Source organism: Patella vulgata, chromosome 3 (assembly GCF_932274485.2).
Source record: "Patella vulgata chromosome 3, xgPatVulg1.2, whole genome shotgun sequence".
In the NCBI taxonomy this organism is placed as follows: domain Eukaryota; kingdom Metazoa; phylum Mollusca; class Gastropoda; family Patellidae; genus Patella; species Patella vulgata.
Window position 1 is genome coordinate 10,306,117 of NC_065881.2, and position 27,225 is coordinate 10,333,341.

General features: G+C 38.9%; 1 protein-coding gene across 2 annotated transcripts in view; it reads left to right on the top strand.

Moving 5' to 3' along the window:
- Positions 1 to 174: 174 nt before the first annotated feature.
- LOC126815017 (protein Jumonji) overlaps positions 175 to 27,225 on the top strand; it is a 36,441-nt gene continuing 9,390 nt past the window's right edge. Inside the window, exons 1-16 of one of the 2 annotated variants that reach the window (XM_050540530.2) lie at positions 175 to 263; positions 3,272 to 3,371; positions 4,401 to 4,693; positions 5,272 to 5,420; positions 6,479 to 6,687; positions 7,608 to 7,856; positions 14,485 to 15,205; positions 16,154 to 16,362; positions 17,502 to 17,572; positions 19,785 to 19,866; positions 20,576 to 20,701; positions 21,298 to 21,456; positions 24,455 to 24,547; positions 25,493 to 25,611; positions 25,789 to 25,859; positions 26,827 to 26,941. In XM_050540530.2, the coding sequence (XP_050396487.2) occupies positions 3,276 to 3,371; positions 4,401 to 4,693; positions 5,272 to 5,420; positions 6,479 to 6,687; positions 7,608 to 7,856; positions 14,485 to 15,205; positions 16,154 to 16,362; positions 17,502 to 17,572; positions 19,785 to 19,866; positions 20,576 to 20,701; positions 21,298 to 21,456; positions 24,455 to 24,547; positions 25,493 to 25,611; positions 25,789 to 25,859; positions 26,827 to 26,941 (2,762 nt within the window). In that variant the 5' untranslated portion in view covers positions 175 to 263; positions 3,272 to 3,275. Of the gene's footprint in view, positions 264 to 3,271; positions 3,372 to 4,400; positions 4,694 to 5,271; positions 5,421 to 6,478; positions 6,688 to 7,607; positions 7,857 to 14,484; positions 15,206 to 16,153; positions 16,363 to 17,501; positions 17,573 to 19,784; positions 19,867 to 20,575; positions 20,702 to 21,297; positions 21,457 to 24,454; positions 24,548 to 25,492; positions 25,612 to 25,788; positions 25,860 to 26,826; positions 26,942 to 27,225 lie in introns of those variants that run through there. The other variant, XM_050540531.2, reaches the window with a different exon arrangement.

Below are 27,225 nucleotides of genomic sequence, written 5' to 3' on the forward strand. Positions count from 1 at the left end.
TGTTTTATTTTTATCGAAACTCAATCTACATATTAAAATATAATAGTTTAGACAATTATATTTCACGTTTTGATTGATTATTATGTACGTGCCCCTATTTTAACCAATCAGCTTCAAGTATTTACGAATTTTCCTCGCCCAAAACCACATGTGAATTTTGTTATTGACATAAGCGACAAGACCTGAACAAAGCACGAATTTTGGCTAGACGCCTATTTTTATTTTGTTCCAATTATGAAAACATAAACGTTTATAAAATAAGTGTAAGCTAATTTATTTTACTGATAATTGTTCCATATATCGTATTTATGCATTCATTTTACTTTTGCAGAAAGAGCTGACTAATTATTAAGCAATTAAGGTCATTTATTTGCAAGAAGTTTGCAGTCAGTGAAGTAGCCTACAGTGTCAGTACAAACAAGTTCAAATTAACTTTACAAATAAAACTATTTTTATTTTTAGTCCTACTATGCTAAAAAAAAAACCCCGGCATATATCTGTACATGTAGGTTACTGTAAGGCGCATTATGTAAGATTTAGATGAAGAGCTAGCTGTTCCTGCTTTGATAATGAAAAATGAATATTGAATATTCATTTATATTGTATATTTATTTTAAAATTTCAGTCAAATTAATTTATTCTGAATGAGCAAGTTTATTTTCAAGTGTTTCAAGTTTTCACAATAAAGTCTTGATTGTCAAGTTATATTGCTACGATAATAAACAAAATCTTAATTATCCGCTACGGTACATTAAATTATTAAATGGCGATTGTGTTTTAAACCATTGTAGTGTAGGCCTACATTTAGGCCCGAAAAAAAGACCTGCTAATGGCAGATCTATTTAGCTTTTGCATAATGCATCTTTCAGTAATCAGTGTAATTTGATTGCCTGTGTGATGACATTACTGGTAAAGTAGAAATTAATGATCTATAACCAAAATATTGTTTTGGATCTGTTGTCATTTTGATTTAGAGATCCCTTGACAGTTGGAATTCGATATAAAGTGTATGGTAGGCCGTAGTGCTGCTGTTCGGGCAAAACTTCCCTCATATACTATTCAAAAAAAGTAGGGGATATTTGATTTTTAAGTGTTATTAAAGTCACCTAATGAAACTGACGAAGAAACAAATGACAAAATGAAATGAAGTTCACATTCATCGATTTATTCCAAATGATCGTTAGACTAAGTAAGGCACAGACTGACCATTATAAGGGTAAAATGATACCCGGGGTCAAACAGCAAAGTTACCACAGCATCACAACCAAGTCAGTAACGGGTAAATCCTCCTCTGTTTGCCAAACAAGCATTGATCTGACGTGGCATACTCCTAATGAGACGTCTAAGGTCATTTTGGTCCAGATTGTCCCATTCCTGTTGCAACGCAGCAGCAAGTTCTTGGACATTGGCAGGACGTTGTTGACGTTGACGTAACCTCTGTCCAAGCATGTCCCAGACATGCTCGATGGGGGAGAGGTCGGGGACTCAGTGCTGGCCAAGGTAATGTGGTGATGTTCTGTTGTTGGAGGTAACCTGTAACGATCCTGGCCCTGTGACATCTTGCGTTGTCATCCTGGAAGATGAAACGGCGGCCATGACGTCGTGCGAACGGCACAACATGGACTGCCAAGATGTTGTCCCGGTAGTACTGGCCTGTAACACGCCCTGCAACAACATGTAAAGCCGTTCTTCCAGCAACAGTGATGCCTCCCCACACCATAACAGAACCACCCCCAAATCGATCACGTCTGATGACGCTAACGTCTTGGAAGCGCTCGTTTCGACGACGCCACACCCTCCTACGTCTGTCCAAAAAATCAACAGTGAACCTTGACTCATCTGAAAACATCACATTGCTCCAGCGTCGATTATCGCAGTGTTGACGATCCCTACACCAACGACGTCTTGCCTGAATGTGATGATCTCTCAAACAAGGGATCACGCGAGGACGTCGGGCGCGAAGGTGACCCCTATGCAGTCGATTCCGAATCGTCTGGCCACTCACTCTCACACCAGTGTCTGTTTGAAGACGAGCGCTGATCTGATTTGCTGTGATGACACGATTTCTCAAGGCCAAGGTACGGATAAATCGATCCTGGGCTTGAGTTGTCGCCCTTGGTCGACCTGAGCGTGGTCTGTCCTGTACAGATTGTGTATCGCGGTATCTGGACCATAGCCTGCTTATGACAGACTGAGAAACATTCATCGTCCGCGCCACAACCGCCTGTGTTGTGCCGATCTGTAGCATGCCAAGGGCACGTAACCTTTCATTTTGGGTAAGCCGACGCATATCAAAATTTGTTTTCTGGTCACTAAAACAATTAAACTGATGTTTCCACCCTGGAATTCAATGCCACAATGACTGTAACATTCAAAGTCAGAGTCGTGCAAATCTTGGGTTGGACCCCCATGATGATCCCAAGCATCACCTGCATTCCATGCGGTAGCTATTGGTGCGTTTGGGCGTCACATGTAACTGGAAATGTTTCTTCTGTTAGGTTCTATAGTGACTTTTTTCGTAGTCATTTGCATATTTTAGTATTATGCCCCCAAAATCAAATATCCCCTACTTTTTTTAAATAGTATAGCACACTGTATGGCATATGCCTGTCTTCATTAGCCCAGTTCGGAGCAGAACAGTAGGATGTTAAACCCCATTTCATTTCATTTCATTTTATCTTCCAAGTTAAGTCTGCAATAATCACAATGTTACTTATCTGAAGTCTAAAGCAGGACTCCATAGGAAGGTAGAAGTAGTCCTGGTTTTCATGACAGACACCTGTATTAGGCAGGAAAAATCACAACTTATATTTAAGCTGCATATCTTCAGGTTTTCTAGTTATAGAGAACATTATCCATTCATTGGTGCTGTTTTGTAAAAATCACAGACATATTTCAGCGAATAAAACTTAAGCTATCATTTCAAAATGCCTCAATATTTTGAACTGAATCTTTCCATACATATCTTTACATATTGCTATTGATTGGCAAACTTTTATTTAAAATTCAATGTTTCACTTTAAATGCAAAGTGAATTTAAATGCACATAAGTTAAAATACAAACGGCTGGGCTTTAGAATTTGATCATCAATTGAAATAGACGTTAAACCCCATTTCTATCTTTCTTTACTTGACAAAGTCTGTGACAGGTGCCCTCTATCCAGGCTTGGTTGTAGAAAACCTTAAAATAAAATGATTTTTTGTTATGACCGTTTCCAATAGGGTAATACAACTGAATGAATGGTTAACTGTCTCTTAATTCATATTTCAGGAGTATGGTTGGGAAACGCTCAGTTGCCCAAACTGCTAAAAGATTAAGACATAATCCAACAATACGAAGACCGAAACGAAATATTCCTGTTAAAAGCATAGTGAGTTTATTATTTTGATTGTATGCCCACAATGACGGCAGTAAGATTTACCCAATACTACCCAATAGTACGTGGTTGTATTTAGGTAGTATGGTGTATATTGCTGTTGCCCGTGTCCATCGCTCCTTAGTCAACGATTTCTTGTGCACTCTACAGACTATAGATTAGTGACATGCAGAATCCTATCAAATTTCAGCAGTTTCCATTTATTGCCAATCTGATTAAAATACAGATCCTATTTCGTTTCGTTTTTTATAGTGAAAAATTTCGTTTGACTTGTCTTTACTGCACTAGGATCAGGAAGAGTTGTTATATAACCGATGTTCTGGATGATGTGAAGGGTTAGCCAATGAATTGGTCTGTTACGCCAAATTTTTTGCGTGAATTGCATGGAACTGTGGGTAACCCACTAGAAACATTAATGCTAATTGGTATGTCTGACGTCATAGGGTCAAAAGTCGCTCGTATGACCTCTGATGCAACCTTCCACAACAACCGGTCAGATCTTCATGTAGTGTAGACCATCGAAAGTATAAAAAACAAAATGAAATATAGATCTGTATAAAATCAAATTGATTTATCGCATTTCTGGCCCTCGTTCACTTTAGATAATGATACTAACACTATAGTGTTCATTTTTATATGCTTGAAATTTATATGCTGTGTTCAGATCAGTTATGGGGTTGGTTGGATGGCCGAATGGTTAGAACGTGCACGCTGTATCATAAGGTCTGTCATTGAGTCAACTGGCATGGTTTCGATTACCCGGTTGTACGTGACAAGGAATAGGGTCGCCTGTCCAACCTCGTGGGTTTTCTCCAGTCCAGTTCCTCTGGTTTCCTCCCACTGCTAAAGACCCCTACGCACAAGCGAATTATTGAAATAAAATTGAACCATGTGTTAGTCCCAAAATGATCTAGTTTGTGTGTGTGTGTGTGTCTCTCTCTCTCTCTCTCTGTCTCTCTCTCTCTCTGTCTCTCTCTCTCTCAGATCAGTTATATGTGTTGATTGTCGTTTATTTTTGTTCAGGATGATACTGTAGGATTATCAAAAAAAGAAGAAAAAGAATTAAAAAAAGCTTTATATGCTTCTTTACAAGAAACCAAATTAAAAGTAACTTACGCTTATGAGACAGTTGTTGATGGAAAGGTTGTCAGCACCTCTAGGAATGAACCTCCACCCTCCGTTCCAGCCTTCGAAGAACCATCTCCTAGAATTTATGTCTCAAGTACTGCTCCCAGTATAGATGAGAGTAGTCAAGACTCGGTGAAATCCTACAATAGCTCCTATACGAATACAACGTCTATATCAGAACCTATCAGGTATTTAAAGGAAAATATATTCAGTGGGGTTTTTCTTCAAATGGAAATGAAATGGAGTTTAATGTCCTATTGTTCTGCTTTTCTAGCATGGTTGGGCTACCACTTTGTCAGTTGTGCAGGGCATAGTGCCTTACAAGGAAAATACTTGACCTTTTTATGCAATGGGTTTTTATCTTCAAATTGAAATGAAAAGGAGTCTAGTGTCCTATTATTCTGCTATTTTTCCAGCATGTTTACCACTTTGTCAGGACATAGTGCCGTACAAGGAACAGTGTCTAGTCGTTTGAATGGGATATAAAACCAAGGTACTGTGTACAAATTGGTGTGCACATAAAATAACCATTGACATTTGGAATTCGAAATAAGAGTATGCTGTAATACTGCTGTCCAGGCAAAATTTCTTTCATACCAGCACACTGTGTGACGTATGCCCGTCTTCATTAGCCCAGTCAGACGTTAAACCCCATTTCATTTCATTTAATAATAGATATTAAATACATTTAATTCACAATTTTCTTATACATGTACTGTAAATATTAGTATTTGGATAAAATATTTTTTAAATTATTTTCTTCCAGAACTAAAGTTCATGCTCAACGTAAATTTGCCCAGGGTTCATTGCCAGTTACTCCAAGTACAACACCAGTGAAATCTGTCACTTCACCATTTAAACTCTTGCCGAAAACAGCCAAAACAGAAGATTTTCTAACTTTCTTGTGCCTTAGAGGTAACAATTAATTAAATACTTGGTTTCAGTTAGAGACACTTTACTGTCCGAGTGGTTTTGGTTAAAGGGACTGGTTGTCCGAGTGGTTTTGGTTAAAGGGACTGGTTGGCCGAGTGGTTTTGGTTAAAGGGACTGGTTGGCCAAGTGGTTTTGGTTAAAGGGACTGGTTGGCCGAGTGGTTTTGGTTAAAGGGACTGGTTGGCTGAGGGGTTTTGGTTAAAGGGACTGGTTAGCTGAGTGGTTTTGGTTTTTGAGGGACTTGTTGGCCGAGTGGTTTTGGTTAGAGGGACTGGTTGGCCGAGTGGTTTTGGTTAGAGGGACTGGTTGGCCGACTGGTTTTGGTTAGAGGGACTGGTTGGCCGAGTGGTCTTCAGTGCCAGATGTACCGAGTGGGCCGAGTGGGTTTGGTTAGAGGGATTGGTTGGCCGAGTGGTCTTCAGTGCCAGATGTACCTAAAGGCTTTATAGGGTTAAGCCTAGGATGGGGGGTGGATGCTCTAGAGGTTTAACACCTGCACATGAAATCACAAGGTCTGTCAAGTGGCATGGTTTTGAGCCTCGGCTTGAAAGTGACAAGGAGTTGGGTCGCCTGTTCAACCTTGTGAGTTTTCTACAGGTCCTCTGGTTTCCTCCCACTGCTAAAGAATCCCACTAGCAGCGAAATATTGAAATGAAGTTGAACCATATGTTAGTCTCGAAGTGAACTATTTCTTGACCTCTCTCTATCTCTCTCTCTTTCTCCCCCCTCTCTCTCTCTCCCCCTCTCCCTCCCTCTCCTCTCTTTCTTAAGCCTAGGGCAACAATATCTAGGGACCCCTCGCCAAGGTGTAGAATATTTTTGACACTGTCATAATTCTTTCTTACACTCTCTGTAGTCTTAAACATCTGTTAGTATTACCTTAAAACTAGGGACAACCAAATCTTGAAATTTGGTGTCCCCAAAATCATTGTTAAAATAGCCTGTAAAAAAGTTCTCAACACTTTATCCCTTGTGTATTGAAAGCATGGTTTTCCATTATTTCAAAACATCTGAGTTTAAAACAAAATGTTTGGTTGTAGGTACCTCCGTACTGCCACCCCATTTAGATTTTCTGAATTTTTCAAGAGAAGAATCAGGAGATTCTCACTCAACAAGTCGAACAGACACACCCGCTGGTTCCAATTCCTCGAAAAATACCAAAGCAGGGGAAGTAACTAGGGAGTCGACGCCGGAGTCATCTAGTGTCAGTAGTAATGACGAACTACAGCAACTACGAACACCATCTCCTGTAAGTATTCAAAGCACATGAGATTTTTTAATCATTGTCATTTGTTATTCTGTGGTGAACCTACTTAGAGACCCAGCATTGTATATAATAACGGGATGTCTGGACAAGATCATATCGTGTGTATGTGTGTGAGTGGATGGAAGTCTGTACTGGATGATGTCTCCTGCTATGCTAAGCATTTATCCCCAACATGCCAGCTGAAGTCTTTGCTGGATGATGTTTCCTGCTATGCTAAGCATTTATCCCAACACTCCAGCTGAGGACTGGATGGTTTATATACAATAGATGTAAGTATTTCGAATTAGTATGAGGGAGCCACGGTGGCTAAGTGGGTAAGATGCTGGCTCGCTAGCGTGTTCGATCCCTGCATTGGCCGAGAAAGTTTTTCAGGATTGTCCGACGTGGTTTCCCCTTGTCAGTGGTGCAGGACGGAGGGCTGACAAGGACAGCTGTCTAGTCATTTGGATGAAACGAAAAACCAAGGTCCCATGTATACATTGGTGTGCATGTAAAAGATCCCTTGCCAGTTAGAATTCGATATAAGAGTAAGCCATAGTGCCATTGCCCAGGCAAAATATCCCTCATAGCACAATGTATGGTGTATGCCTGTCTTCATTAGCCAACTCGGAGCAAAACAGTAGGACGTTAAATCCCATATCATTTCATTTCGAATTAGTATGAAAGGGACCCTTGACATTTTGGAATTCAAAATAGAATTAGGCTAAACATCGCGGTCCAGGTAAAATTTCCCTCATACCACACTGCATGGCGCATGCCTGTGTTCATTAGCCCAGTCGGTGCAGAACAGTAGGATGTTAAAAACCATTTTATTTCTTTATTATATGTAATATTCTGCTTAAAGAACCTACAATTATCTTCATTAATTCTTATCTATGGAGATATTATTCTTTTTTTTCCAGAGTACCAGAAATAGTGGTATTAATAGTGCCTTGAGAAAAGCAGCACGAGCCAGCGCTGGTACCCCAGAGACAGCTCGTGGTATTGTGAGTCTGAGACAAGGTCTATCTAGAAAGGTATCAAGTCTGGCACATACACCTTCACCTCAGCGGACACGACGCTCTCTATGCACTCCAGAAAAAACACCCACGTCACGGGGTTCACAGACACGTAAGGGAAGCAGCACTGTATCATCTAGTCGTAGAGCAGGGGTAAAGAGCTTGTCTAATAGTTTTTCAAAATATTCCCCAACAGGGAAGCTTGCTATTAAACGTAAAGCTCTTTTAGCTTCTAAGCTTGCTGCTGGCACCAAGAAAAACTTGAGAGAGGGCTTTATTGAGGGCAGCTTCAATGATACAAAAAGAAAAACAAAGGTAATTTACGTGTAAATTTGTTACTAATTCCCTCGCATTAACTTATTGTACCCTTTGGCACTCTAAGACCACCTGAAACAGCCCTAATTAGGACTCCTTAGACCGCCTCAGACCACCCTGTCATGTGTACAGCTGTGGCGCACTCGAATTAGTCGTGTAATATGGGGGGAGGGGGGGTCTGAATGGGTAATGTGTGTTCCCTGTATCATAAGGTCTGTCATTGAGGCAACTGTCATGGTTTCGATTCCCCGGTTGTACGGGACCTGGAGTAGGGACGTCTGTCCAACCTCATGGGTTTTCTCCAGGTCCTCCTGTTTCCTCGCACTGCTAAAGACCTCTCCTGTGCGCAAGTGAATTATTGAAATTTGCAGCTATTTTCTATCATTGTGCTTGTGGCATATTTAGCTTCACTATAGTGAACCTTAAAGTTCTAGTTAATCACAAATAATGAATATACCACATTAGTTCAGGTTAGAATATCACTTATTTGATTTTCTGTTCTTTGAGAATACCTGTTAAATTTTCCGTCTGATTTCTTTTGGGGAAAAAGACTTATTTAAAACCCAGAAGGACTTGGTTGTGCTCATTAAAAGCTTTAAACTCTAAAATTTTACGTTTTACTATCATAGCAGGATGGGGAGGGCCTGACAAGGACAGCTGTCTAGTCATGTGGATGGGATGAAAAACTGAGGTCCTGAGTACATGTTGGCGTGCACCTGAAAGATCCCTTGGCAGTTGAAATTTGATATAAGAATATACTGTAGCGCCACTGTCTGGGCAAAATTTCCCTCATAGCACACTGTATGGCATATGCATGTCTTCATTAGGCCAGTGGGAGCAGAACAGTAGGACGTTAAACCCCATTTCATTTAAAATTATAAATTAAACATATTTCATATGATTCAAACGGTTATATATTGATGATCACCCTGAAGAACTGAAAATTAAATGGTGTGGCCTTGTTCTATTTTCTGTCTGATGCTTCTTGGTCAATGTTGTGGAGCTTTTAATTGTTGCTATGGTAATATACCCACTAGCGTGGAGCTTTTACCATTTTTGATGCATCTTTCTAAGGTTTGGTGGAATTAAGGTTGCTATGGTAATATAACCATTGAAGTTTTTTCTAATGCCATGTGTTTTGAGTGTTTTTCTATTACAGCAAAGTATAATTTTATGATTTTTTCTATGTTAACTTTTTGTAAAGTTCTGCAACCAGGTAACAACTCATGAATTATCCATAAACTTGGTGAGAATTGACACCCCTACGTTTACTAACGAGAAGAAAATGGAAGCAGAACAAGTCCAGACTGACAGAGAAATTTCTCTGTCTGCCCTTAGCAACCGATCTTGTGAAACATCTTCTACATCCACAACAAACACAAATGAATCAAAGCAAACAAATGATTTGAATGTTGATTTATATGGATGGAAGATCTTTACACCTTTTGTATCAACACAGAAAAAATCGCTGTCACTGTCCAGCAACTCTTATTCAGAAAATTATTTACATATAAACGACAGACATCTCGATTCCAACAAATGTTTCTCCAATTTTGATTCTGCACAAAATGTTGATCATTTGCGTAGTGGATCAATTGATTATGATCAAGATGAAGTGAAGTCAGAGATTATGTCCGATAATTATCAGATCAGACCAGAAATCCTCGACTTGTGTAGTGGATCGGTTATTTATGATGAAGATAATCTAAATAGAGAGAATATGTCTGATAATTATCAAATCAGAACAGAAATCCCTTTATCTGAGCATTTGATCATTGAGGACCATAACTGGACTTTTGAAGACTCGACAGACATAGATTCAACAACAAACCTGGCTAGTTGTTTTCTTGTAAATGATTCTTCAGATTACTTGAATATTGAAAATATTGACAGTGGTTCTATTAATGACACGGATGTCATGTTGAATTATTGGAATGATGACAGTATACATATGGATGATTATGCCACTGAAAGTATTTATGAGCCAAACACAGTAAATTTTAAGAACGTAGAAAATGATTCCATTGATCCCCCTTTTTTACAACTAGATGTTCCATTTATGGACAACACTGACTTAGAATTTGATGCACCACCTAGCCTTTTACCCTACACATGTGATTTTGATGATAGGGTTATTGACATTGACACATTGGAGTGTCCAGTTTCTAATATGGATCATATGATGTATCATGGAAACTGCTTGACACAATTAGATACAAATTCGTCTTTGAAAACCAAACCTGATAAACAAAGGTATATGGAGGCAGTATCAGTAACAATGGACGACATAAATGTTGTCACACGAGCTACAGTTAATCGTGGGACAGTTTTTCAAAAAACAAATGTTGTGAAGACAAATATTCAACAGAATGATGTAAATGCAACCATAAAAGCAGTACATAATGAAGAAGCTGCTATGCAAGAACCAGATAATGAAGAAGCTGCTATGCAAGAACCAGATGATGAAGAAGCTGCTATGCAAGAAATAGATGATGAAAAGATAGTTACGTACTCAACAGATGCTGTCAGAATCATGCAAGCAGCAAATGATGTAAAGACAATAATACAGCACACAGATGATGTAAAAGCAAACACAATAGCAGAACACAAAGAAGCTGGCATTCAACAAACAGATGACGAAACGGCAGCTAAGCGAACAGCAGGGGCTGCTATACAAACGAGGGATGCTGTAAAAATAAACATTCAACAGAATGATGATGTAAAAGAAACCTCAAAAGCAGTACATGATAAAGAAGCTGCCATGCAAACAGCAGATGATGATGAAGACGCTACTATGCAAAGAACAGATGATGAAAAGGCAGTTACACAAACAACAAATAGTGTGCAGACTATTGAAGAAACCACATATGATGGTGAAAAAGCAGCCATGCAATCAATAGATGACTTAGTAAAGGTTATACAAGCCACAGAGTATGAAATACCAGATGATGATGAACAGGCCATACCAATTTTAGATGATGTTGAACAGGTCATACAAATTTCAGATGATGAACAGGTCATACAAATTCAAGATCATGATGAACAGGCCATACAAATTTCAGATAATTATGAACAGGCCATACAGATTCCAGATGGTGATGAACAGGCAATACAAATTCCAGATCATGATGAACAGGTCATACAAATACCAGATGATTATGAACAGGCCATAAAAATACCAGATGATTATGAACAGGCCATACACATACCAGTTGATGATGAACAGGCCATACAAATTCCAGATGATGATCAACAGGTCATACAAATACCAGATGATTATGAACAAGCCATACAAATTCCAGATGATCATGAACAGGCCATACAAATTCCAGATCATGATGAACAGGCAATACAAATTCCAGATGATGTTGAACAGGCCATACAAATTTCAGATGATTATGAACAGGCCATACAAATACCAGTTGATTATGAACAGGCCATACAAATACCAGTTGATTATCAACAGGCCATACAAATACCAGTTGATTATCAACAGGCCTTACAAATTACAGATCATGATGAACAGGTCATACAGATTCCAGATGGTGATGAACAGGCCATACAAATTCCAGATCATGATGAACAGGTCATACTAATACCAGATGATTATGAACAGGCCATAAAAATACCAGATGATTATGAACAGGCCATACAAATTCCAGATCATGAGGGACAGGCCATACAAATTCCAGATGATAACAAGCAAGTCAGACAAACACCAAATTTGACAGAAGACAATGTTAAAGAAGTCACACAAATTGAAGATGATGTTAAGAAATTTGAACAACTTCCACATTATGTTATGGAAGCTGAACAAATTGCAGGTAATGTAATTGAACAACTTATAGATGCTGTTATAGAAGCTGAACAAATTCTAGATGATGTCATGGAAGCTGAACAACTTCCAGATGATGTTAATGAAGCGGAACAACTCCCAGCTGGTGTAATGGAAGCTAGACAACATCCAGGTGGTGTAATGGAAGCTAGACAAATTCCAGGTGACACAATAGAAGCTGGGCAACTTTTAGATGATGTTATGGAAGCTGAACAACATCTAGATGATGTTATAAAAGCTGAACAAATTCTAGGTGATGTTATGGAAGTGGAACAAATTCTAGAAGCTGAACAACTTCCAGATGATTTTATGAAAGCTGAACAACTTCCAGGTGATGTAATAGAAGCTGGCCAACATCCAGGTGGTGTAATGGAAGCTAGACAAATTCTAGATGATGTTATGGAAGCTGAACGACTTACAGATGATGTTAAGACAACTGAAAAACTTCCAAATGATGTAAAGGAAGCTGAACAACTTCTACATTTTATGGAAGCTGAACAGCTTACAGATGATGTTAAGAAAACAGAAGTAGTAGATCATATGGATGTTAGTGTGGTTAAGGATTACATGTATGACCAAGAAAACGAAGATAATGAATTTCTCGTACCAGCTAATTCTGCTGTATCACATGTCATTTCCATCCCAGATTTTTTTCCATACAATGAAAAATCAAAAACATTTTGCAAAATAGCAAATTGTGAAACTCAACATGAAAATGTGGACAGCCCTAAAGAATCGGATTCAGAGAATATTATCAAACCAAATATTACTTCAGATATCTGTCCTCTAATAGCGCAAGCAGAGTTCACTCCCCTTCCTGCACCTCCATTGTCAGTTGTAAATTCTCTGTCGGAGGTGTTCAGAAATGCAGCTGCAACATGTAGCAGTATCCATACTGGGTGTGACAATAATAAGAATTTAAAACCAGAAAATCGGGCAACAAAAACATCTGAAAACTTTGTTTCACCTCCTGTGGAAGCCAGACCAAAACCATCATCAGTTATTGTTAGTATTGATAAGAAATGTACTGAAGCTCAAATTAATATACGACATTTATCTCTACCCCCATCTCTTGTACATGCTGTGCCATTTCTAGCTCAGGTATCTTTGCAGAAGTTCATGTTGTCATTTGCTCTTTTTTGTTCTACCTGTTTCATCATTTATGTCCAGATAGACAATAAATGTATTAATCTTTCTTTCAGTTGCATGCTATCTTCCCATCCAAATTCTTTATTTACATACATTTAACTTGCCATAGGAATGGCAAAGGAATATTCCAAGACTTTTCTGATTTTGTTTTTAACCTTATTGTTTTGATCCTTTTGAGACCTATTTTAATTCAGTTCTTTTGTATTATGAATATCCCATAATGTATTTCATGCTTTTTCCACACTTTAGATCCATGACAGAATTTCTAAATGCACGTGCCACGGTGGCTAAGTGAGTAAGACGCTGGATCACTAGTCTGGAGTTTGCGGGTTCGATCCCGGTGTTGGCCGAGAAAGTTCATAGGGATTTTCCGGCATGGTTTCCCTCTTGTCAGTGGTGCAGGACGGAGGGCCTGACACAGATAGCTGTCTAGTTGTTCAGATTGGATGGAAAACTGAGTTCCCGTGTACACATTGGTGTGCACATAAAAGATCCCTTGGCAGTTGGAATTAGATATAAGAATAGGGTGTAGCGCCATTGTCCAGGAAAAATTTCCCTCATAGCACACTCTATGATTTATGCCTGTCTTCATTAGCCCAGTCGGATCAGAACAGTAGGACCTTAAACCCCATTTTGATCCCTGCATTGGCCGAGAAAGTTCATCCAGATTTTCCGTCGTGGTTCCCCCTTGTCAGTGGTGCAGGACGGAGGGCACCTAAAAGATCCCTTGACATATAAGAGTAGGCCGTAGTGCCGCTGTCCGGGCAATAATTCCCTCATAGCACACTGTATGGCGTATGCCCGTCTTCATTAGCCCAGTTCGGAGCAAAACAGTAGGATGTTAAACACCATTTCATTTCATTTCAAACCCCATTTTATTTCATTTCTAAATGTAAAATCTGTATGCCGATAGAGTTGTTATAAATATACACCCAGATTTTATTGACAAACTCAACAAGTGTGTACTTTCCGTGTTCACTTATATACGACAAACAGTGATAACTTGGCTCAGAATGAAGTAATTTGAATGAAATTTTCAATATTTTCATTTTACATTATCTATTTTTGAGCTATTATAAATTGTACATAATGTATCTTTAGATATAAATTGTGTTTATTTATAGCTTAGTGTATTTGACTAATTGGGTTGATAATCATTTCCCACGGTTAGATCTATTTGATGAGGCCAACTTCAAGTTTGGTCAAAGGTCACGAGATGTAAACAGGGCTAGCGCTAATCCCAATCATAATCCTAACCCCGGACCTAGCCCTAATGCTTTCCCTAACCCTAATCTACAATCTCGCCAATAATCAGGCGCCCTAACCTTATTTACATCTCAACGACCTTGACGAAAATTAAACTGGCCTTAACAAATAGATTTAGCCATTTCCCACAGAATATAACGTTAAATGTATGTTCCTTAGGTATGTTACATTGTTGATTTACTCTAAGTCTTGATAACTGCAACTTTCTAATTTTAGGGTAAGAAATCTCCACATGGAACTTTTAAACCACTTGAACCTGCTGATAAAAGGAAATCTAAAGCTGGCAAAAGGGCGGACAACAAAGGCAAAGTATTACGGGGACGTCAGCCAATTGGCAGTTCATCGTCATATCATACCTCTGATAACTTTTACGAAAACATTTCCCGACATTCTAAAGGTCGCAAACGTCGTTCAGAAAGTTCGGAAGACTATAGTTGTAGACCATCTTCTAAAAAATTTCCCAAGAGACGGAGCAGTTCCAGAGTAAAAACTCTCACACATTCCTTAAATAAAAGATCGAAACGTCAAATCTTTGAAGACGACGATGTGTTCTTTGAAATTGATGAGGCAGATGACGACGACGATCTTGATTTTATGACAAAGAAACGTGGACGACCAAAGGGATCCAAAAATAAGAAAGATTTTGGCACAGGGATGGCTACTAGAAGATCATCTGTATCTTCATCCTCTCAACCCGCAGAGAAGAAAAAATCTTCTCTTTCAAAGTTGGCAGCAAAGAAAAAATTAGCCGCTGTGAACACACTGAAGAAATCTGCTATGAAAGATCAATCTAAATTGGCTAATATAATTGAAAAACGTCGTCGACCTAGATCTGGGGATCTAACAGATCATGAAAAAGAACAAGTTACAACTAGTCCAAGTACGAGTAAGAGAAGTCCAGGGAAATCCTCTCCTAGATCAGCTAGTAAATCATCAGGTAATTAAAACCATAGTGTCTTCTCAGCTTAGATTTTACATTGTTCTATATTATTTTAATTGCTCGATGCGTCATTTGCTCTTTTGCTAAAATGTCAAATTTCTCCCAGCTTAATCCATGCCGTACTGCATGAAAAAGGAGTAAAGGTGAGTAAAAACGATGGCTCGCTAACCGGGAGGTACCATATTCAATCTCTTGGTGGCTAAAGATGTTCTGGAGTTGTTCCCCCTGGTTAGTGGTACAGGATGGAGGGTCTGGCAAGAAACATATAGTTGTTCGGATGGGGTTGTTCCCCCTTGACAGTGGTACACCAACTTTGATAATGAAGACAGACATGCAGTGTACTTCGAGGTGAATTTTGCCCGGATAGTGGCACTACGAAATAGTCTTATTTCAAATTCCAACTGTCAAGGGTTCTTTTACGTGCACATCAACGTGTACACCGGACCTCTGTTATTCATCCCATCCAAATGACTCGACACTGTTCCTTGCTAGGCCCTGCATTCTGTACCATCAACAAGGGGAAACCATGCCGGAAAATCCTTAGGAACTTTCTCAGCCAACACCGGGAGCAAACCGGTGGCCAGCTTCTTAATTACTGACCTACTGCAGCTCCTTTCTTTAAAAAAAAAAGGAGGGTTTGGATGGCCGAATGGTTAGCATGTGCGCGCTGTATCATGAGGCCTGTCATTGAGTCAACTGGTGTGGTTTCGAATCCCCGGTTGTACGTGACAAGGAGTAGGGTTGCCTGTTCAATCTTGTGGGTTTTCTCCGGGTCCTCCGTTTTCCTCCCACTGCTAAAGACCCCTACGCGCAAACGAATTATTGAAATATAATTGAACCATGTGTTAGTCCCGAAATTACCTAATTTGTGTAGAGTGACATTTCTCTCTCTCTCTCTCTCTCTCTCTCCTTTAAAGAATCAATGTATATTTTGTTATATTCAAGGTTCACCAAGAAGATTAAGCATTGCCTCTGATAGATCCATTCAATTTAAACCATTCCCCTCCATTAACCAGAAAGCTGAGATGGTAGATATACCCATATTTTATCCCACGGAACAAGAATTTCGTGATCCTATAAGCTATATAGAAAGTATTAAATCTACAGCTGAACCATATGGAATGTGTAAAATAGTACCACCACCAAGCTGGAAGGTAGGTTTTCTAAGATTTTGTTGTTTGGCGGCCGAATGGGTTAAAATTTGGAGTTTGGGTGGCCAAATGGGTTAACATGTGCGCATGGTCTGTCATTAACCGCATGGTTTGGATCACCGCTAGTATGTGAGAAAGAGTGGGGTTGTCTGTCCAACGTCCCCTACCAAGCTGGAGGTAGGCTTTCTAAATATTTTGTAGTTGGGTGGCCGAATGGGTTAACGCGTGCGCATGGTCTGTCATTGACCATGTGATATGGTTTGGATTACCGCTAGTATGTGAGAAAGAGTGGGGTTGTCTGTCCAACCTCCACCAACAAGCTGGATGGTAGGTTTTCTATACAGTTTGTAGTTGGGTGGCCGAATGGGTTAAAGCGTGCGTGTTAGATCACACGGTCTGTCATTGACCATGTGATATGGTTTGGATTACTGCTAGTATGTGAGAAACACAATCTGATTAAAACACAGTTCCTATTTCGTTTCGTTTTTATAGTTCAAAATTTCGTTTTACTTGTCTTTACCACATTAGGATCTGGAAGAGTTGTTATATAATAGGCATTCTACTTGATGTGAGGAATTAGCCAATAAAACGGTCTGTTACGGCGAGTTCTTGGCCTTTTTATGCACGGAACTGTGGGTAAACCACAAGAAACAACAACACTGATTGATTAATCAATGTCTGACGTCATAGGGTCAAAAGCCGCTCGTTTGACCTCTGACGTGAACTCTGGCTATAACTTGTCAGATCTTCTTGAAGTGTAGGCCATCGAAAGTATAAAAAACGAAACGAAATATAGATCTGTATTTGAATCAGATTGTGAGAAAGATGGGGGGTTACCTGTCCAACTTCCCGGGTTTTCTCTGGTTCCTCTGGTTTCCTACCACTGGTAAAAACTCCTACACACAATTGATTTATTGAAATTATATGTTAGTCCCGAAATGACCTTGTGTTGAGTAAACCTAAATAAAAATTATCAAAGGTTTGCATATTTATTTCTTAAAACCTGCTGAATAGAATTTTGTTTTAAAAAATTATCAATAAAAAGATTATGGTAATTATTTCTTAAACCTAACTGAATAAAATATTGTTTCTAAAAAAAAACAATTTATCAATTAAAAGATTTGTGTATTTATTTCTTAAAGCCTGAAAGTCGAATAAATGAAGATATGCGATTCACAGCACAAGTACAGTATATACACAAACTGTATAAAAGGTAACTTGTTTCATCTAAACATAAACATACATTATTTCATCTAAACTTGAACATACATTATGTAAGATTTAGATAAAGAGCTAGCCATTCTTGCTATAGTAGTTCGAAAATAGATAATGTAAAATGAATAATTTTAAAATTTCATTCAAATTACTCTATTGCAAGCAAAGATATTAGCATTTAAAGGTTTGACAAGGTGTGTGCAATAATTTCAACCACTGTACTGGTTGTTTGTAGACTCGCTCCTCCATTCTTAGCTTAAATTAAAATATGGCTGAACTGTTCTAATCTATTTAATATCGGAGAAATCTGATGCCATCGAGAGTTGATTGTGGCCTAGATAAGTTAATTAATATCTAATTAATAATTTAGATAACATTTCAGGCCTAAAGAAAGACTTGCAATAGGCAGATTTAGCTCTTGCATAATGTATGTTTAAAGGCTTGAAGTGTCATTTGCATTTTTGAGAAAAAATATCAAATTTCTTACGTCTTATAATTAAACCATGCTAATATGTACTCAGATTGATTATTTAACATTTAACTAAGAAAACAGGGGGATCACGGTGGCTAAGTGGGTAAGGCGCTGGCTCACTAGCCTGGGGGTCGGATGTTCGATCCTTGCATTGGCCGACAAAGTTCATCCAGATTTTCCGGCGCGGTGATGCAGGATGGAGGGCCTGGCAAGGACACCTGCCTAGTCGTTCTGATGGGACGAAAAACTGAGGTCCCGTGTACACATTGGCGTGCACGTAAAAGATCCCTTGGCAGTTGGAATTCGATATAAGAGTAGGCCATAGCGTCGCTGCCCGGACAAAATTTCCCTCATAGCACACTGTATTGCGTATGCCCGTCTTCATTAGCCCAGGTTAGGAGCAGAACAGTAGGACGTTAAACCCCATTTCATTTCATTTCATTAAGAAAACAAAATCAAAATACCATTTTTGATAATTTCCTGGCATGGATTTAATCAGATTAAAACTAGGTTGATCGACCATCAGGTTTCTCTGCTACCAGTATAAGATGTTGGGATCTTTTTGCTAGCGAGCAGCAGAGATTGATGAAATTTTAGCATATCACAACTTTATAAATTGAACTTTATGAATTGAACCATTTTTGGACTGATATTCCTGTTATAGTATTGTAGTTTGCAAGGGATTCCTATCACAATAAATGATGAATCGAGCCTTTCTTTTTTCACAAATCATTCTGTTAATTTTCATTAATTTCATCAAAACTAATGTCATGCTTTGAATATATTGTTGTCATAAATATCGCAGGTCTTTGCCAAGAAAGTCATCAGGATTCTTCCGGCGTTGTTTCCCCTTGTCAGTGGTTCAGGACAGAGTGCCTGACAAAGACAGCTGTCTAGTTGTTTGGATGGGGGGGATCACGTGGCTAAGTGGGTAAGATGCTGGCTCGCTAGCCTGGAGGTCGGGTGTTCGATCCCTGCATTGGCCGAGAAAGTTCATCCAGATTTCCCGGCGTGGTTCCCCCTTGTCAGTGATGCAGGACGGAGGGCCTGACAAGGACAGCTGTCTAGTCCTTCGGATGAGATAAAAAAAACCGAGGTCCCGTGTATACATTGGAATGCACGTAAAAGATCCCTTGGCAGTTGGAATTCGATATAAGAGTAGGCGATAGTGCCGCTGCCCGGGCAAAATTTCCCCCATAGCACACTGTATGGCATATGCCCGTCTTCATTAGCCCAGTTTAGGAGCAGAACAGTAGGACGTTAAACCCCATTTCATTTCCTTTGTTTGGATGGGATGAAAAAAAAATGAGGTTCTGTGTACACATGTAAGATATCCCTTGGCAGTTGGAATTCGATATAAGAGTAGGCCGCAGTGCCACTTTCTGGGCAAACTTCATGGGTCTTCCAATTTTTGTCCCATCCGAACAACTATATGTTGTCCCTTGCCAGACCCTCCGTCCTGTACCACTGACAAGGGGGAACAACTCCAGAACATCTTAAGCCACCAAGGGATTGAATATGGTCCCTCCCAGTTAGCGAGTCACCGTCTGACTCACTGTGGCTCCTGTTTCATGCAGGATAAATTAAATTAATAGATTTGTTTCTAAAATAATTCACTTTATAAGAATGGGTGACAACACAGAGTTTCTCAAAGCCCATCATCATTAGACCAGTCCGCACATAACAGTAGGACGATATACCCCATTTCATGTCATTTTCATTTATGCTTTGTTTATAGATGGGGACCGAATGTAGAGAAAACAGCGTGTATATTAAAACACTTGAAACATATAGGAGTGGAATATGACTCCATTCCTAAGGTAATTGTTATGATTCTAATAACGTGCAACAAATCAAATAATGATTTCATCTCATTCTTGGTGGGGGTTGGATGGCCGAATGGTTAGCGCGCTTTATCATAAGGTCTGTCATTGAGTCAACTGGCTTGGTTTCGATGCCCCGGTTGTAGGTGACAAGGAGTAATGTCGCCTGTCCAACCTCATGGGTTTTCTCCGGGTCCCCTGGTTTCCTCCCACTGCAAAGACCCCTAGAAGCAAGCGAATTATTGAAATAAAATTGAACCATATGTTAGTCCCCAAGTGACCTATATTTGTGTCAAGTGGACGTTAAATCCAATTTCTCTATCTCATTCTTGGAAGCCGCAGTGGCTCAGTGAGTAAGACACAGTCTCAGATTCGCTCTCGGTGTGACCGAGAAAATTTTTTAGGATTTTCCCTGTGTGGTTTCACCCTTGGTTGCAGGATGTGTGCACGTAAATGAAGACACAAATTTGCGTTCCAAACTAAGAGTAGGCTGTAGTGCCACTGTCCGGGCAAACTTTCCCTCATAGCACACTGCATGACGTACGCCCATCTTCATTAGCCCAGTCGGAGAAGAACAGTAGGACATTAAACCATATTTCTTTCGCCTTCATTAGTCCAATCGGAGCAGAAGAATAGGACGTTAAACCCCATTTATGTAATTAGATTCCGCTGTAAGAATTGTTTCATGTTATATGTAATGTTTCAGGTTGGAAGTGTTGAATTAGATCTCGCAAGATTATCACAGACAATACACGAACATGGTGGCATGCAAAATGTTATAGATAAAAAAAAATGGATCAAAATAGCCGATATTTTACAGCTTCCAAAAAATGTGAGTTCTTTTGCAGTTTCAGTTAAAAAGTTCTATAAGACGATATGACTATAGGAAAACTGCCACAGTAGCTAAGTGGGTAGGACGCTGGCATGCTAGCCTGGAGGTTGCAGGTTTGCTCCTGGTGTTGGCTGAGAAAGTTCATAGAGATTTTTCTAGCGTGGTTTCCCACATTAAAGATCCCTTAGCAGTTGGAATTCGTTATCAGATTAGGCTGTATCGTTGCTGTCCAGGCAAAATTTCCCTCACAGCACACTGTATGGTGTATGCCTGTCTTCATTAGCCCAGTAGGAGCAGAACAGTGGGATGTTAAACCCCATTTCATTTCATTTCATTGTGCACAATCAAATTACTGATTGATTACAATGTACCAAACAGAAACGATAATGATAATAATTTAACTCGATACCATGTGATTCCCTGGTTTTACATGACAAGGAGTAGGGTTCTCCAATTTCCTCCCTCTGCTAAAGACCCATAGGCACAGTTCCCGGTCAATACAGATGACATTAAACCCCCATTTTCAATTCATTTTGTAGGACGTTAAACCCCATTTCATTTCATTTCATTTTTCATTTATTTATTTTCTATGTCAGGCTGTGGATCGAGGTACAAAGATATTTGATGCCTATTGTAAATATTTATTGCCTTATGATACACTGAGTACTGAAGAGAAGAAGAAATTAAAACAACAAGTTTTAGCTGATAAACAGAGGATAGAACAAATGAATGATGATGAAGAAGGAATTGTAAAGGTCAGTTCAATCATTGTACATCATATTTCTAATGGGAGCGGGGGGTTGGGTTGCCGTATGGTTAGCACGCTTGCGCTGTATCATGCGGTCTGTCATTGAGTCAAGTGGGGGGGGTTTCGATTCCCCGGTTGTACGTGACAAGGAGTAATGTTGCCTGTCTAACCTTGTGGGTTTTCTCTGGGTCCTCCTGTGTCCTCCCACTGCTAAAGACCCCTAAGCGCATGTGAATTATTGAAATAAAATTAAACCATGTGTTAGTCCCGAAATAACCTAGTTTGTGTCGAGTGAACGTTACCCCCCCCCTCTAGAACAGCTGTCTAGTCATTTGGATGGGACAAAAAAACGATGTTCCATGTACACATTAGCATAAAAGTTCCCTTGACAGTTGCAATTCGATATAAGAGTAAGATATAGTGCCGGTGTCCGAGCAAAGTTTCCCTCATAGCACACTGTGCCGTGTGCCTGTCTTTATTGTCATATTTCTAATGGCAGCTGCGATAGTTCAGTGAGGAAGAATCTTGCCCGCTAACTAGCATGTTTCAAGTTCATGTTAAATCCCATTTCATTTTAGTTTACACCCTGTGTTGGCCGACAAAGTTCCTCAGACTGGGACAAACGACAGGTGTCCCGTGTACATATTGGCATGCACTTAAAAGCTCCCTTGACAGTTTGAATGCGAAATAAGAGTAGGCTGTAGTGCAGCTGCCTGGGCAAAATCTTTACTCGTCTTCAATAATCCAATCAGTGCAGAAAAGTAGGACGTCAAACTTTATTTCATTTCTAATGATGTTTAGTGATTTAAAGTAGCTAAGGCTACACAAAATAAATGTCTTGTTTCTCGGGCAACTGACAGCTGAAACTGTAGGGGGGGAGGGCGGTTTATTTTTTTTTTTATCTCATTTATGGCTAGAGGATGGTGCAAAATAAAATTTGCCTATTGTTGAAAATTGTTTGGGCGGGAGGGCGGCCTTGTATTTGTTTTTTTTTTTTAATGAGAAAGTCATTACTTGTCTACGGTTTTGCTTTCAATTATATACTATACATACTTAGAACATAAACCCAAAAATCAAGTCCACTCAAACACTGAACACTGACTGAAAGGAAAATAATTTTCCATATTTAATTCACGTAATGTAGCTTACTAATGGTAATGGTGACAACCATAATTGAAATTGGTTTAAAATAAAATTCCGTACGACTATTAATAGCCGTCCATAATAACGACAATATTTTAAAGAGTAAACCTCTGTCAGCATGTGTATCAAAAATAATCATCACGGTGAACGACACTGCGATCTAAATCTAGTATCGCTGGTTTATAATGATTGACCTAATTCCAACCAATGTCACGTGTCATCGGGATATGACTGTTTCTCAGGTTATTCAGTGTGTTTCTCAGGATATTCGGTGTTCTATCTGGGGTTTATATCGAATGACTATTTAAATTTAACTAACAACTCGTCAGTAAAACCATCAAATGTGTAATCCAATTATTATTTTCCGGATTATCAAAACTACCGTTAAATGTGCTAATGACCCAGATTCTGACTAAGGTATGGTGACTATCATCGTATCGTATTCGTAGCCACAAGTTATAATAATTAACCTGTTCTACAATTCATTGTTTTATAAGTAGGATTTTTTCAAACATGGGCCGACTGAAGCCGGCAATAATGAACCGATTAAGATCGAATGATTGAAATACATTGCATTGTTGTCAATGACTTTCGATGTTTAACACGAATCAAATTCTAGTTCACAAGGGGAGGTAATTAAAATCATGTGATACAAAAATGGAGGTTCTTTCGATATCAATAAAAAAAGACCCGTAAATGAGCGTTTACATCTGAATCAGTTTAATACATTTGAATGGATATTCACGTATGGGGCATGTAGATACATGCGTTACATATTTTTTATTTTTCATCAAGACTAATAAATAGGCCACACGCGCAACCAATTTTGCGTGCGGGCGATGCCCGAGAAGCAACTTATTTTATTTGTGTTGCCTAAGTCTCTAACTCAATATCATCCAAAGTCTTACACGTTGAAAACACGAATTATTTGTCAATTCAAATCAACATTTGTGTTGTGATCTTACCGGGAAAAGGTAGGCTTCTGATATCCAATATATAAGACAAAATAAACATTTTACCATTCGTGTACCATAGTGCGCTTCATCGTCATTTGTAACAAGTGGCCAGAAAGAACGAGGCTAGACATATTCAACAACTCATGTCAAATCTTTTCTGGAGAGCATGCGCAATAGACTGGAATAACCAGATGCTAGAAATTGGCATTCGGTTGAGACTCATGCCGTATTTCGCTGGAAGTAACTGATTTGAAATTAAGAGTCAAAACGGAAACAATTGAATGCATATCAGTTTATATACATTCATATTACATTATTATATGCGTTGCGGCCCATTTGTGTCAATTTCTAGGTCCCAAATATTAGCGATTTAACTCCGTTAAAGCAATCATCTGTTGATTAGCCGTGCAAAGGTTATCAAAATGGAAGTCCAGACATTTTTTGAAAATTATCCGCATACGAACACATTTAATGTGAACATAAATTAGTGCTTCCTTCATCTGTAGTCCAGGGTTGGATGGCCAAGTGGTTAGCATGTGCGCGCTATATCATAAGGCCTGTTATTGAGTCAACTGGCGTGGTTTCGAATCCCTGGTTGTACGTGACAAGGAGTAGGGTCGTCTGTCCAACCTTGTGGATTTTCTCCGGAACATCCGGTCTCCTCCCACTGCTAAAGACCCCTATGCGCAAGCGAATAATTAAAATAAAATTAAACCATATGTTAGTCCCGAAATGACCTAGTTTGTGTTGAGTGGACGTTAAACCCCATTTCTCTCTCTCTCATCTGTAGTCCTAGACTACTCTAAAATTCAGAGTCCTTTACAGACTATTTTCAAATTCGCAGGAAGACCCCTATTGAAATTCATAGTATTTTTAATTGCATATTTATTTGACTGTATTTTTCAGGGTAAATCTAATCCATTAAGTACATTTATACGTGTAGCTAGAAATGTTCAATCCATGTGGTATAAAGATGAACCTACAGCTGAACAAGTCGAGGTATTATTTTACATGGATTTTACTATAGAGGGGGGTGCACTTTAGATCGTAAGGTCTGTCATTGAGTCAAATGATGTGGTTTTGATTACCAGTCCTCTGGTTTGATCCTACTGCTAAAGTGGATGATTGACATAAGATTGAACCATGTTAGTCCTGAATATGAGAGAGTGAGTATACCAGGAGGACCTGGAGGAAACCCACGAGGTTGAACAAACGACCCCACTCCTTGTCACGTACAACCAGGGAATCGAAACCATGCCAGTTGACTCAATGACAGACTTTATGACGTTAAGCCCCATTTCTCTCTCTACATATATATATATATATGTATTTAAGATATTCTTTAAATCTACATTTTTTTAAGATCTAAAATATTTAAGGATGCTCTTTTTTGATCAGTGCTAAGTTAAATTTAAATAACAGTTGTTAGCCTTTATTGTAATCGTAATCATAATAACAGTTGTTAGCCTTTATTGTAATCGTAATCATAATAACAGTTGTTAGCCTTTATTGTAATCGTAATCATAATATTTGCTTCTACTTACCATATATAAATATGTATTTGTGCATGCGCAGTGTTCAGGACGGGAGGAGACACTTCCGCCTAGAGGGTTTGGGAATTGCTCATGAAATTGTTCTGTTGAAGTCAATTGAGAGAACTCTTTTAAGTGAATGTGTTATGAAGGAGCTGAATAACATAATAAATATGGATAATATTTTGTTATAGGAAGAATATTGTAATAAATACAGATTATATTTTGTTATAGAAAGAATATTGTTAGAAATGTAGATTATATTTTGTTATAGGAAGAATATTGTAATAGTTTGTTATAGGAAGAATGTTTTAATAAATGTAGATTATATTTTGTTATAGGAAGAATATTGTAATAAATAGTTTGTTATAGGAAGAATATTGTAATAAATGTAGATTATATTTTGTTATAGGAAGAATATTGGAAGATAGTAGAAGATGGTAAACAACATGTAGCTGTACAATGTGGACACGTTAATACTAGAACACAGGGTACAGCTTTCCCTGCTAAACGAGATAACCCATATTTTAGGTAAGTGGCTCAGTAGGTGGGACAATGGCTTACTAACCAGGCCTCGAGGATCGCTCCAGCACCAATGTCCTGGCAAAATTTCCCTCATAGCACACTCTATGGCATATGCCCATCTTCATTAGTGTAGTATAGTAAGACGTTAAACCCTATTTCATTTCATTTAATTCTTATTTTCAGACACAGCTGGAACTTGAATAACCTGCCACAAAATTCTCAGTCTTTATTAAAGGTGCTTGGTCCTATTACAGGTAAAACTATTCTCTTCTTATCTAGGGGGGTTGGATGGCCGAATGGTTAGCGCGTGCATGCTGGATCATAAGGTCTGTCATTAAGTCAGCTGGTGTGGTTTAAATTCCCTGGTTGTACATGACAAGGGGTAGGGCCGACTATCCAACCTCGTGGGCTTTCTCCCAGTCCTCCGGTTTCTTCCCACTGGTAAAGACCCTTACGCACAAGTCACCTTTTGATAAGGTCTTCGCACGTCATTCCAGCCATCTCCTTTCGCACACCTTTCCAGCCATCTCCTTTCACAACAAGTAACTACTTTAAATTGAAGACAAACGTAATGTCAAACACAATGCGATGTAAATTGAATAATACAAGCAGTAGTCCTCTAGACATGTCCAGAGTGAGAGAGGAAGACAATTGGCAATGTGGCAAGAGGTGTATAGATATCAGAGATTTATATGCTGTTTAGAGTAGTCCGCCACGACCCACAAAAAGTTGGGAACTCAGGCGCTACACAAATGTGCATTATTATTATTACAATAGATTTATTAAGTAATGCACTGTATTATGATTTATCATTGTTTATTACCTATATAGGTAACCACGGTGATGCAGTTATTAGGCTGCTGGCTCATCTAACAAGCATGTCATATACACATACCCTCATAGATAGAGTGGGAAATCCACTAAAACTAGTTTAACTTTCCAGATCAAACTGTTGTAATGAGAGACTGAGGAAACTAATCATGGTCGTGAGAGAGAGAAAGACAATTGGCAATGTGGCAAGAGGTTTATACTCATTTCATGAAAACACAGCATTTATTCAAAACGTGCAGAGTAGTAAACCACAAACCCCACGAAAAGCTTGGGACACGCCCCATAGATTGGGTACTCAGGGTTTAATAATATTCACTAAACACAATTGAATTGTTTGACATACAATTAATTGTAGATACTCAAATATATTTAATTTTATTTGTGTTTCAGGAACTACTATTCCTACCCTCCATATTGGAATGTTATATGCTACATCTTGTTGGAGCTGTAACCCACATAACCTGCCTTATATACAATATCTACATTCTGGTGCTGATATTTTATGGTATTTAATCATTTCAATTTCTTTTAATAGTCCAATAGTTAAATGTGACCTCCAACTTCGTGGGTTTTCTCCGGGTCCTCCGGTTTCTCCCACTGCTGTTTTATGGTATTTAATCATTTCAATTTCTTTTAATAGTCCAATAGTTAAATGTGACCTCCAACCTCGTGGGTTTTCTCCGGGTTCTCCAGTTTCCTCCCACTGCTAAAGACCCCTACGCCCAAGCAAGTTATGGAATGAAATTGAACCATATGTTAGTCCCGAAATAACCTAGTTTGTGTCAGTGG